General features: G+C 41.7%; 1 protein-coding gene across 1 annotated transcript; it reads right to left on the bottom strand.

Moving 5' to 3' along the window:
* Positions 1–435: 435 nt before the first annotated feature.
* On the bottom strand, positions 436–10147 carry LOC112566750. The gene is made up of 8 exons (XM_025243085.1): positions 9960–10147; positions 9353–9558; positions 8705–8779; positions 8213–8317; positions 7674–7889; positions 6694–7415; positions 1501–6270; positions 436–617 (listed from the first exon to the last, which is right to left on the bottom strand). The coding sequence occupies exons 1-8, from the start codon at positions 10034–10036 to the stop codon at positions 477–479; spliced, it is 6312 nt and encodes a 2103-aa protein (XP_025098870.1). The 5' UTR covers positions 10037–10147; the 3' UTR covers positions 436–476.
* Positions 10148–13750: the final 3603 nt, after the last annotated feature.

Raw genomic sequence — 13750 nt, 5'->3', positions numbered from 1 at the left:
AAGCCAAGCCTGCAGTGGGTCATCCTGTCGAGACAATGAAGTTACGAAAGTGAAAATTATTTTTTATTTTAATTTAAATGACGAATAGGAAATATGTAATCACTGTGTAAATACAATATTTTGCCCAATCAGCACGTGAAAACTCTAATATCTATCAAAATCAAAAATCAAAATCAAAATCAAAAATCAAATCAAAATCAAAACAGACTTTATTGTCTGCCCAGGAGGACAGAAATTTGTCTTTGCTCACATACCCATACAGACATTTAACACACAGTTAGGAGTAAAAGTGAGGAGTAAAATAGTGTTGATTGCAAAAAAAAATAGTGTTGATTGCGTAAAATAGTGTTGATTGCAATATCATCTATATTTATATACACAGGCACACGCTTATCACACACATTGCTATATATTTGTATATATTAACCAATATAATATTATCAATATGAAATATCTTTATTAATTTGAGCACATCATTAAAAAGAAGCATTTCTGCCAATGGCCTTAATACGAGTATCAAAAGTCGAAATGTTCATGATGCCAAAATTGTCTCCTTTCGCAGAGATTTTGCTAAAGGTCTTCTGGAGTAGCCAAGCCATTCCGAGTTCCAGGAAAGACTGCAGAAAAAAAAAGAGAAAAAAAAATGATAGACAATGGGTTATTCAAATCACTAAAACATCTTTTAAAATACTTTTGATTATCCTCCCCAGGCAGTCCCCTGCACGTGTCTAACCCCTAGCTGAGTGAGTGAAGTTTGCGAAAGTGTGGCTGGTGAGAAAGTGGCGGCCATTACTGAGACACGCTCTTCGCACAACGTCACGTTAAAAATCATATCGTGCAAACAGTGTTCTTTGTGCTAGCCTTCAGGTGAGGACTTCCTGAACACATGTCAAAGTGCGTGCACTGGTTTCTTGAAGACCGACTAATTACTTTAGTCTATTCCTTGCCACAATCTCTTTGTAGAGTGATCACCTCCAAGGCTTTTGATACACGTTTTCCGCGAACACCTCTATAGTAACTCCTACCTTCTCCCCCATTTCTCTCTATATATATATATATTGATTCCTTATTTATTTATATATATATAGATTTTGAGAAATGTGATTTGATATTTTGGAAATAAAAAATTCAAGAAATTGTGAAAAATTGTAAAGATCCTCATCGTCGGAAACTGGGTCTGAAGAACGTTTATTTAGCTCTGAATGCCCATACATGGGGCTGTATACCAGTAAATAATACAAGATAGCAGCGACTGACTGTAGTCTAACTTCTGTTCACTGTGACACCACTATTCTGCAGCTAACTTAGACGTCGACCCTCGTTCGATTGCGCGGAGTATGTGGCTTTGGGAGTAAAATATATTCCTAGATATTTGCGTACACAGAAAGTATGTGTGTATATATATATATAGAGGGAGAGAGAGGAGGGAGAAGAGAGACAAAGACGTACACAAGCTCGTGCTCACACACAGGCGCTAGTAAGTTCTGAGTCTTGACTTACGCTGTGTCCATATATTCGGAGGTCGCGGCTCTCATGTATAACATTGTGAAGTATTAGGTCGTCAAAACTTTCTTCCAGTACTGTCGTCGTCAGCTGCTCGTTGTCATCACTCTGGTCTTTGCTCCACATTACTAAGTCCACGGCCATCTTGGGCAGCACAGCCATCACGTCTCTGGACCCTGCGATGGGCAGGTCAACATTCCACATGAACTCATCCAGAGGATTGTCAACATCACAGTAGGGTCCACACACTGAAGAGGAACGCTGACCACACCTTACATCTTGATGTGCTCCTTCAGGTTGTCCATCTTTATCACTCATGTCAAAGCTGCTGGTAAGGTGGGCAGTGTGTCTACGACTTAAATTTAAATGGCATCCTTCCGTAGGAGTTGTCATTGACGTTCTAACGTCCTCAAAATCACCATTTAAAATACAGTTGTTTCCGTGTGACGTCACAGTATCCTCGTCGTCTTCGTCTACGGTGGAGTTCGCCTGCGGGAAGCCAACGATACTGACCATTTCTGGTGAGTCTGCGTTGTCTGGTATAGAGCAGTCTTGCGAGAGAAAACTTTCATCAACATCGCTGAAGGCATTTTCCTCCAAGGGAAGGGACGTGGACATGGTGGGCCAATCGCAGCCTTTAGTTTCCTCACATCTAGAAGAATCTCTCTCTTTAAACAAACCCTTGCTGTGCTTGTTCATTTGCACTAAAGACGACACAGGGAAGCTGAAACCCAGATCAGAATCAGACTTCCATCGCCTAAATGTCCTTTCACAGTCTCCGTTTTTCTCACTTTCTTTGCTGATTATTTTTTTTACACGCTGAATAAGCTGCTGTTGAAGTTTTTGCAGTGTACTTGCCAACACCCGAGATTTTGCCTTCAGTTCGGCCGTTTCATCATTGGTGATGGGTGAAGACATTATGTCTTTGAGAGAGGCTGTTCCATTAATAATATCGACGATCAGATGGGAACGTTCCTCGCATTCCGGTAAATATTTCGATTGCGGGTGGCCCTTCGTTAACATATTTTCCGCAGACTCTGCAAAAGAGTCTTGGAGATTGTCAGTACAGGAATCAACTAACTCTCCACTGTCAAATGACCCACACAAAAGTTGGTCTTGTGGGCTGGGCATGGTCAAGTTCGAGGAAATACAGGCTATGTGGTTTTGTGAAAAATTCTCCTCTTTGGGCAGAGAATTTACATCCTTGATAAGTCTTGGTAGACAGCTCACACGTTTGTTGGCACCGAGTCTGATTCTTTGTCTATTGCGCCTAGTCTTGTCCACTATGCGCAGGTTGGTAACCTCTTTGTCTGAAATGCTGCTGACGTCACCAGCCCAGGCGTTAGTCGTGGAGTTGCCCGTGTCGAGGCATTCGTACAGCTTTCCTATCTCCCTCCGTTCTTCACTCGCTTTTGTCTCGTTCTCTGTCACAGTTCTCTCTAGGAGCCCGATCTTCTGTGCGATCAAAGGAGAAACGCGCTTCATCCGCGATCCTTTAGGAATTTTTCTCGGTGACGTCAATAACGCCTTTTTGTCCCCGACGACAGGCGGCTTTCTCCGGGTATCTTTACTTTCCTGAGGTTTGCTGTCCACCCAACGGGTACTTTCACTAACCACGCTATTAGCATTTCGGCGGGCTTGTCCGAGTAGACCTGTCTTTACACTGCTAGTGTACTCACTGTTCATAGGCCTTTGCTCGCTTCCAGATTTGAAAATATGGGTTCCAAGTACTACAGAGGGACTTTCCTTCTCAATGTTGTCACTGTTTTTGTTGTCTTCTTTAGCGTCATAAGATTTCCGTTTCGCCTTGCGTTGCACACGATTGTCTTCGTGATGATTCGAGAAGATTGGAATCTTGCTAAGCTTTGGCCGCGCCACGTTCGTCTGGCTCAGAGAGTCACCAGCATCGCTACCATCTGCTGGGGAGACTGCTATAGCTTCAGGTTTCAGAAACTTCTCCATACCTGAGGAGCAGAGACTCCCTGCTGAGACCGGCATCAGGATATCGATAACAGGACCCTCTCTGTCTAATACACTGGCATAGCCGCTTGAAGCTTGTGAGGAATCCGACCTATCCTGGTTTGCCACTGGATAAAGATCTGGATAGACTATTGGGGTGTCCTGCGACTTATCGCTGCGTGTTTTTGTCGCTGAAAAAGAGTTATCGACGTTAGATGAACAGCTCACTTTGTCCTGATGCGCAGAAGCCGACGTTGAACCACTACGCTTCTTACCCTCTAAATAAACTGTTATACTGGCTCTGGGCTTTGGCAGAGGTGTGTTCGGTTCCTCCTTTTGTTGCGATGAGGTGTCATTCAAATCTCCAGTATTTTTCTTGCGAATCAGACCTTGTATAATCTTACCCGTCTTGACCATACCGCGAATACGTCGCTTCAGCTCTTCGTTGATGTCTTTCCCTGCTACCTCATCATGATCTGACTCCTCTTCTGACATTGGTCTCGGGGATACTGGGCTTGATTTATTTGATGTGGCTTTCGTTAAGAAAGAGTTTTGATGAGCATGACGACTTCCGTAAAGAGACGAAGCTCGAATATCGCGGGGCAATGGGGGTTTTCCCGTAATGAGTGTCTTTGACTTCGGCTGATCTCTTGAAGAACTAAGCTTCCAATTGGAACGGAAATTTTTCTCAGAACGATCGGGCGTTTCTGTGTTTATTACATACGGCTGATGGAGGCTATCCGTTGGATCGTTTCTACGAACACCTGCGGAATGAGATCTAGGGCTTCTATCACCAGACGTGGTCCCTTTGTAAAGTACTGGAATTTCAATAGCTTCAGATGGGTGCTTTTCTCGTGGTGAAGTCAAATGGTGATCTCCTATAGACGCTTTTAATGACTTTCCTTTGTTACTTGTGAAACTATCAGCATTTTGTTTAGCTGCGCGTCTTTTTCTTGGGTTATGGTCAAAAATGGCATGAAACATAGTTCTATGCTCGTCCACCTTGGAATTTTCTACTACAGACCTAAAAGGGCTAGAGTTCATCCTTGTATCAGATACTCTGGGACTTTCTGCGTCCGTGTGGCTTTTGGGAGATGAGGTCATCGTCTGAGTCTGGCTAGAGCTCTCATGAAGTTTTTCACCATTTTGCTCACGAAAAAGACTCGAGACTTCGGATCTCTTATTAGACCACCCCACTGGACTGAAAACTGAATTCCTTCCTCGCTCTGATACTTCCCACGTCGGTGAAGCCTCTCTCGAACTGACCTTGTAAAGTGATCTTAAGGAATCAGAACGGAAGGATTCTTGTGACCTATGTAGATTTTCTTCTGAATCTTTACTACTTTGAAGCGGTGATACGCCTCTGGAGCTTGGTGGTTCTGGAGTCTTTTGCTTTACTGAGAAACCAAAAGGGACGATTACAATATTGTGGTCTTTATCGTCGTTCAAATCTGTCTCTGTCGTACGCAGCTGACTCTGTCCACTTGTATCTCTTTTTTGTCTCGCAGAGTGAAGTTTTGAAGAAGATGGTGGAGGGGGCAGTTTCCATTTCATAGCTCTCTCAAGTGAGCTTCTAAAATCACAAAAAGTGCTTGTCGAATCAGACTGGTTTGTACGTAAATTCTGGCCCCTTTCTCCATTCAAACTAAGATCGGAATCCTCCCATTCTGGAGGGTCTGTTCCAGTATTCCTTACAGATTCCTGAATCTCGTTTTCTGACCTCCCTAAGCCCTTAGCAGCTACTTTTTCTTTCAAATCTTTAAAGAGGGCGTCTCTGTCGAATGGTTTGGACTCTGATCTTAACCTCCGGGGTGAGTCGTCTATGACCTGAGGCGTTTTTGCAGATGAAGTGATCGCTGGCTTCATTTGATCACCGATGAAGTCTGCAGAAGCTGCTTTCGCAGCTGGGATGCATAACTTTGGTTTTGTGCGACCCAGAAAGACGTTGCTGGTCGGTTCAACACCGACTGATTTTTCCTGGAGGGAATACAATTTCTTATTAGGTACCACAGTTGTAGAGGCCTTAATTCCTGGGCTTAATTCATCTAGTCCCTCTTTAACCGCAGACACCTTTTCAAGCGAAAAGCTTCTGTCAAGGCTTTTTAAAGGTATGCTTGTTAAAGGCTTTTTGTGTATTTTTTGGTCGTTTTCGTGGGATCTAAGATCGTCTGATGGTACCTCTTTCTGAGCTAAACTTTCTTCAGCTTTCTGTTGTTCTTTGATACCTTTGCAGAAGTTGATAACTTCCGTGAGAGCGGTCATCATGCTCCCAATGTTCTCAAACTTCGTCAAAAACTCTTTGGCCGTCTTACTGCCTTCCTGCAATCGCGAACTCACGGCATCAGGATCGAGAAAGTTAAAAAATGACGTTTCCTCATTTTCTAAAGTAACATTTTGAGTGCTCAACTCATTTTCAAACTCTTTCGTCGAATTAAAAGGTTCTGATGATCTAAGGAAATTGTCAGCCTCATCAAGATCTTGATCTGAATAGCGTACTTCGTCGGTATTAAACGTAATCTCATCTATGGAAAGTAAGTGGGAAGGCGACTCATCCGACATCAATTTCTTGGAGGTCAAGGTGTCCAAGTTTGCAGCCTGGTGTTCATGTTGTACAAATGTCGCAGGTTCTTGAACGGGGACACTAGTAAATGGCGATACCTTCAGGTCAACAGACGGAATAAAGGTTGAAGATGTACTGTCGTCTGGAAGAGGCAGTCTCTGGACGATGACCTTGCGACCCAAGTAGTGATATCGTTCATGAGGATGTAAGGCGCAAGGCCGATCGTCACAGCTCAAGACCTCCAGCACCTGGAAATATTACCAGCTCCTTAATAAGCTGTTCAATGGGAATTTGCACCCCTATCTAGAATAATATTTTCCTCCAAATAAAACCTAGTTCGTAAGTCAACTCACGTTTCCAATTCCTGCATCGTCAGAAAACACGATCATCTATGTTACATCTCTGTTGCAATTAGCAATTATTTGCAAAGTCACTTGCTCGGGAAAAATATAAATCGTGAACTGATGAAAATATTATATTGCAGTCAAGAGAAAGTGATTGTTAAAAAAGCCATCCCTCACTTTCTTAATATTTACTATATCAGAATTATTCTCACCCCATCAATTTATCATGGATATAGCGCCCGTTTATATACATACCAATAGATTTTCAAAAAAGAAACGTTAGGTTAGAGAAGATAAATACTTGGCTTTTGTAATGAGAAAACTGACCTCATCAGGTATATCTTCTATGATATCAAGATCGTAAACGATGAAAGAGAGGGAGGTGGAGACCCAGGGTCCCTTCATCTCATCCCCCAGGCTGCTACACAGGCTGCCTTTGCTCTCTGATGGCAGTGCAAGCTTGTGAACACTATGGGCGTTGCTGTAGTCGTCTGAATCCATCCACGGCGATCCTGAGGGCCAGACAGGGTCGACCACTGGCATCTGCGAGTTGGGCAAACACCACAAGCTAGGAGAGGAATCCAGACGCCCTTCCATCCCATCATCCTTCTTGGCTGCATCTTCTCTTCTCATCCGAGGGTCACAGAAGTCAGGTGAACCCTGACGATACCGACTGGAGTGTTCGGAATTTCGTGGGCTGGCCGTTTCTTCGGCTTCCATTTTCTTGTCCTCCTCGGTGTTGCCCAGTGACAGATCTGACGTATCTTTGATCTCGCCTTCTGCATGCACCGTTGACTCGTCGAGGCGGGATTGTACACAGATATTCTCCGGGTTTCTGGTCTCCAAAAGATTGTTGCAGTCCATCATGGTGTGACTTGAGCGGGGCCTTAAGTGTCGGGATGCCAGAGCCCTTCGTGCTCGTTGTTGAAGGTTTCTTTGTCGTTGGCGTTGACGAGACGTTGGTGCAGTATATAAGTCGAGCTCTTTCAAGGCGAGTAAAATGTAGCGGGCTGTATCTTTAGCTGTTTCTTTTTGAACCACATGGTTCACTGGAGTCAAAAACCAGAGTAATTTTTGTGTTGTTTTAACATCTGTACATTTTCTATTATAAATAAAAGATATTTCATAAACGCTATTTTTCTTCTGCCTTTACAAAATGTACTAATCTTTCTTTTTAAAGCATCCATGACCCAAAGATCAGACACAAACCCTTTTAAACAATGTAAACAGATTGATAGACAGACAGCATCACTATGAAATAAATAATGTTGCGAGCGTGAAGATGAACTGTTGTCGTCGCTTTGTACCTGCGCGCTGTGTGATTTGACAGATGACAGTCACGATGAAACCCGCGAGGATTCCCAGTATGACCCAGAGCAAGGGGCTAGGAAGTTCTTTGGGCAGCGTCTTGGCCAGAGCTTTGATGATGGGTTTGGAATCATCAAATGGCTTGGGCGGCTTCTGCTCGCATCCTCGCGGTTTTCCACATTTACAGATGACGCGCCTTGGCGTCGCTTCTAACTCTTAAAAAGTGAACAAAGCATTTTATGATACCTGTACCTACCACGCAACTCTACATGTGATAAAATGTACACTTGAGACATTATTTGGGGAGTAAGAAAACTCTCTTAATTGCAAAACATCTCTGACGTTGCTGAGAATGTTTAATACTCTTAATTAATTATTAATAATTACTTTTATTAATACGCCAGCTGATACAGTTAACGACGGTCTTCAGAGAGGACTGTGAGCGTAGATCTTTAAAACCTAACATATTAGATACTGAGATCATCGCCTTAACCTCTGACCACATAATCACTTATGGAGAGAGTACAGTAAACCATACTTGCGAATTTTGAAAACTCTTTTATCGTCTTTTCAGAAACAGGTTTCTCCGATGAAGGAATCGGAGGGGGAGATAGATATGTTCCATGGTGTGTTAGAGGGTCACCTGGAGGCGTAAAAATATGTGTGAGTCACACTTTCTATGTCTGTCTGTCTGTCTGTCTGTCTGTCTGTCTGTCTGTCTGTCTGTCTGTCTGTCTGTCTGTCTGTCTGTCTGTCTGTCTGTCTGTCTGTCTGTCTGTCTGTCTGTCTGTCTGTCTGTCTGTCTGTCTGTCTGTCTGTCTGTCTGTCTGTCTGTCTGTCTGTCTGTCTGTCTGTCTGTCTGTCTGTCTGTCTGTCTGTCTGTCTGTCTGTCTGTCTGTCTGTCTGTCTGTCTGTCTGTCTCATTCCTGATACACATTCACGTGAGAGCGTGGCACAGTATATCACAGTTAAGGGGGGCAAACACCATTGTGTACCTAAATTAAAAAGTTCAACGTAGACGGGTACCTACCGTCTATTGGCTGACTCCGAAAACTGTGAGCAGGTATTGCATCGTATCCGTCATGAAACCTGTCAATAATAGTCACTAAAAACAGAGAAAAAATACATCTCATTTAACGTTTACATTAACACTGCGGATATTGTCCATACATTGTCTTTAGTAAAAGCCACTGTAAATAAATATATAAATAGCATTAATATATAGTAATATAATAACAACTATAAATAACAACAGAGATTATAAGAACAACTCATCCTTTCACCAGACAACAAATAATATCCCTGGTCAATAAAGCCTCAGACAAGGAGTAACATCAGGAAAATAAATATCACAATGATATTTGCCATATGGTAAACCGTAATAAAGTGTGGCGCTCGATGGTAAGTCAGCGGTTGTTTGTGTGTTTGTTTGCAGACAACAAGTAAATCTAAATTGTTTTTCCGACCGTCGCCAGTTCAGCAGGAATATTTGTCACCTGTCACGGAAGGTCTTTATAATAAGTTACTGATGTTGTGTTGTTCCTGGGGCAGAGCAAGGTGCAAAGAAAATAAGTAATTCCCGGTTGTTGTCTTTAGGATGAAGTATCTGAGAAAAACATCTAAATCGTTATCATCATCATCAGTGGTAGTGGTATTACGTTTTGAACGTTGCCCTTACCTGTCAGCCACTTTATCAGCCCGTGAAAGTACCGCCCTAATACGAAAAGCAGATCAAGTCCAGGGGTTGTCACATCTTGGCAGCAGGTCTCCAGTGCATTTTCCGATTGCCGGAACGAGAAGGCTGTCCTGTAGATGGACAGTGTGTCCAGAAGACTGACCAGCCCCGTCTTGATCTCCTTGCCAGAGGATTCGTCGTCATGCAGTCTGTAAATACAAACAGAAGGGCGTAAGTTACGATAACTATGTAAAGCAAAAGCGACGATGACAATGATGACGATGACGATGAAAACTGAAATACAGAGAGAAAAATCTAACAAGCGGAAAAGACTCAACAAGAAAACATCAAGAGAGTACATCTAACCCTAGATGATGCAGAGAATTTCACTCTAAAGCTGGTGAAGCAAAGCAACATCTCTCCCATCAAGTCTATTTTATCAAACATACCACGTAACAATCATATAGTTCAAGATGGAATCGCTTCTCTCTCTCACACATCCATGCTCAACACACAGCCTCAGCTTGCAGAGACTACCTCACTACACAGGTAACCGAAAACATTCTCACATCCTTTCGCATGTAAGTGGGCGGCAACATCTGATACTCACCTTTTGTCGATTTGGCAAAGCGAGTGGTTGATGCCATGGCAAAGGAAAAATATCAGAATCACAGTATAAAGTCTCATTGTCAAGCTTAATCTGTCCTGAAAGTAACTGAGGTCTACTGTGGTTCTGAAGCGACCATCGCCGACATCTGTAGTGTCGGCTGACACCGGTTTATCGTGACGCGTCTGTATCGACAGAGCTGACGTCAATATTTGTATAACGTCATTAGTTTTAATAACATCATTGTGTGACATCACGCTCACGCATGACGTGGAAACAGTGAACCTGAGATAAATATAGTCAATGGAGAGATAAATCTTCCCAGCACTTCCGGCATCCCAAGAGATTATCATCGATGAAACGATGTTACGGGACTTTGTTGCGAAATTAACGAATAATTAATGAGCAATTAATGAGCTGTGTACGCAATGTCGTTGTCTTGTCTTAATTATTGTATACACTCTGTATCCGCAGCTCTTTTGTTTCCACTTTGGTTTTATTGGGGAAACAAAGATCTGTGTCATTCTATCCAAATATTCCGTGCCATGAAAAAGTCTGTCAAAGGACTGAGAATGCATTCACACACACACACACTTACCTTGTCTTTCTCTTTAAAAATAAACGAGCAAAAGAACTATTTTTATGGTCAAACATTCATGAGAAATCTCGATATAAATATCAAATTAATTTCCAACAAAATTCAATTTAAAAAAAAAAAAGGAAATATATTTTTGAAATTTCTCACAGTAGTTTTAAAGTTTCCAAATGGCCATATTCTGCTTTAAATTAAAGCTATGAAATCAAATTTTGTACCGTTTTTTCCTTCTTTCCATTAGCGCTAATGACAGCAAAGTTTTCGAATAGTAATTTTTTTGTATTGATTGTTCCTGTTACCATCTATATAGAGTTCTGGGCATTAGCTTCATTTACATGTTGGTGCGTACTCAGTAAAGGACTTTTTCTTATCAAGACTGTAATTGATTCGAAAGCATAATACTCATCTAGCAACGTAGGAAAGGTTATCCCATTTTTTACTTAAAAATGTCAGAAATAATTGTATAAATATCAGTATACAAGTCATTAAAGACATTAGTTTACTCTCTGCGTGCTAGCAGTCATATGTTGGGGCCAGCTGCACGCCAAAGCGATAAGTTTTAGGTGAAGGAGGTAAAATTGTTGATAAACCTTTCAATGAGTTATGAAGCGTCCGATTGTAAGCCCTCATAAACATTGTTGTTCTCGAGGCATCTCTACGCCACGAAGACGTATCGTTATGACATTTTAATGACCATAGGATTGATTGCTGACCCGAGTCAGCATTTGTTTGGATGTACATGTCTCCTCGAACATCGCCGTCTTCGTCATCTGAAATTTCTTGATCGCCGTCTTCCATATATGACATTGATTGCTTCTTGCACCTGCGCTTATTTGTTGCTAAGCTTACTTGACCTGCTGTATTCTTTTTTATGGCCTAGCTCTGGATTGCTTTTGATATTTTAATCTGTAGGCCATTATCAGTCTGGCTGCAGAAGATCTTCTATCTATGTTGACATCAGCCTCAAAAAAAGGACCACGAAAAGCGAATTCGAGCATGGCCATGAAATGTGCTCAGGGTGGATATGATCGCCTGATATGTAGACCATAAAGCTAGTTTGCTCTCTCGCCATTGACAGAGCATTGAATTAACCAGATTCATAAAAAGATCAAAGTCACTTTGCAGATTGAAATTCGTCATGGACCAGTACGATGAAATGTTTGTCGTAAATACAACAAACTCTACCTCTATACTGACGACCAGTTACCAAGCCAACTCTACTAGACAAGGACGTTTCCTGGAGACAGAAATAATGTTGTTCAATGTCTTACATCTTTTTGCTCTGATCATTGGGGGTCCTACGAATATCATCAACTGTCTGGTGTTCTATCGCCAGGGACTAAAGGACCGCATGAACCTCTGCCTTTTTTCTCTCTCCTTCGCTGACATCTTGTACATCCTCGGTCTTAACATCCTTAATCTATTTTCTCTTGGCAACGACATAAACGAGTCAATGTTTGAGGAAAGCTATAAGAAAGTGAAGACAGTATTTATCGGCGCCATCTACGGTTTTCGAATGGTGTCCAATTGCTACAGAACCATCATCGCGTCAGAGCGCTGTCTATGTGTGTTATTCCCCCTACATGTAACAACATTGATTCGTACGAGCGCTATGTGTGGCATATTATTACTTATGTTTATTATCATTCAAACACTATATACTGTTCCAATTGTTTTAAAATATCAGGTCATTGCCGTTTGGGATGAAAAGCAGCGCAAAATGAGCTGGAAGACGGTGCCCTCAGACATCTACGTGAACAACACATTTTTTTACGATGTAATCTTGCAAATTATTTGCTTGTGCGTGTTGCCTGTAGCAACATTTCTTATCATCTCTTTAGCCACGTGCGTGACGATGGTGCGACTGCGCATGGCTAGTGAGTGGCGCGCCAAGACAGGTTGTCAAGGCAACGCTAGTCACCTCCAGCATCGCGGGTTGACCAAGATGCTCGTGATTGTCTCCGGCGTCTATATCATCACCACGTGTCCTGACGTCTCGGTGTCCATTATCCGGTTTGCGGAGCCAGAGATTTCTCAAACAGGAAGTGGTTTTGACATCTTCCAGAAGACTTACATGGCTGCCAACGTCTTCTCGTGCGTGAACCCTGCTACTAGCTTCTTGGTTTATTATAATCGTTCGTCCAGATACAGGCAAGTGTTATCGAAAATTTACAGACGTTTAAAATCTCATGGTTCCTTCCAAATAAATTGTAGATCTTGCTTTAGGAACAATGTCTTTAATTAAATATTGTTGTGCTTGGCACCTGTAGGGATAAATTCTTTAAGAATATCAGCAACGCCTTGCACCCGTCGCAAGACATCAGCATGTAAAAGAGTAAAAATTATCACAGTTTGGGGCAACGTGTGTGTTGTCCTATCAGTGTATGATAGTTATATGCTTTTACATATATTGAGGAATATTGAGAGATATGAATCATGGATATTTTATATTACATAGTAACTACAGTCTTCTGTCGCGATCAATATGTTTAATACAGTTTAGAGCCTCCCTTTATTAATGGAATGGATTCTGTGTGTCTTAGTTCCTCTGTGCAATAATTACTGGATGTAATTATTACTAGATGTCACGGTTTAAATGTATATGTATATATAATATTTACAAGGCTTGCAAGTTAGCAAAAGGGGTGAGGGGATAAGGGTTTAGTCTTAAAATAATTTTAACTATGTCACCATTTCAGTTATTCTCTATCAACCGAATACTGATATTATCACTATTTTGTTGTTGTTGTTTTATATGGAGATGTATATATAACGTTTGAAATGCTAGGTAGATATGCTGACGAATATTGTTATTGTTGTGTATCCTAATCTACTGTTTATAGTACAAGATGAAAGCAATTCTACAGCGGATGATGATGATGATGATGATGATGATGATGATGATGATAATAATAATAGCGTTTATATAGCCAATGTCTTAAAAATAGCAGAAGCTAGCAGCGCTTTGGACAGATAGTAGTGAACAATGGAAGATTATCATCCTTTATTAAGTTTTTAGACAAATTCCTGTGATTAACTGGCCATCATGGCGGATGGAATGTCAGGCTTTTAAACTGTCAAAAAGATTCAATCTGTCAGCAGGTCCAGTTGGGAGGTACAGACAGTAGTCACACCTCAGTAGTGTCGCCCTTTTTTCCAAGTAAACAAATTTTTTGCTCAGGCCACAAAGTCACTGCTA

The sequence above is a fragment of the Pomacea canaliculata genome, linkage group LG6 (genome assembly GCF_003073045.1).
Source record: "Pomacea canaliculata isolate SZHN2017 linkage group LG6, ASM307304v1, whole genome shotgun sequence".
Lineage (NCBI taxonomy): Eukaryota > Metazoa > Mollusca > Gastropoda > Architaenioglossa > Ampullariidae > Pomacea > Pomacea canaliculata.
This window is presented reverse-complemented; position numbering and strand designations above follow the sequence as displayed.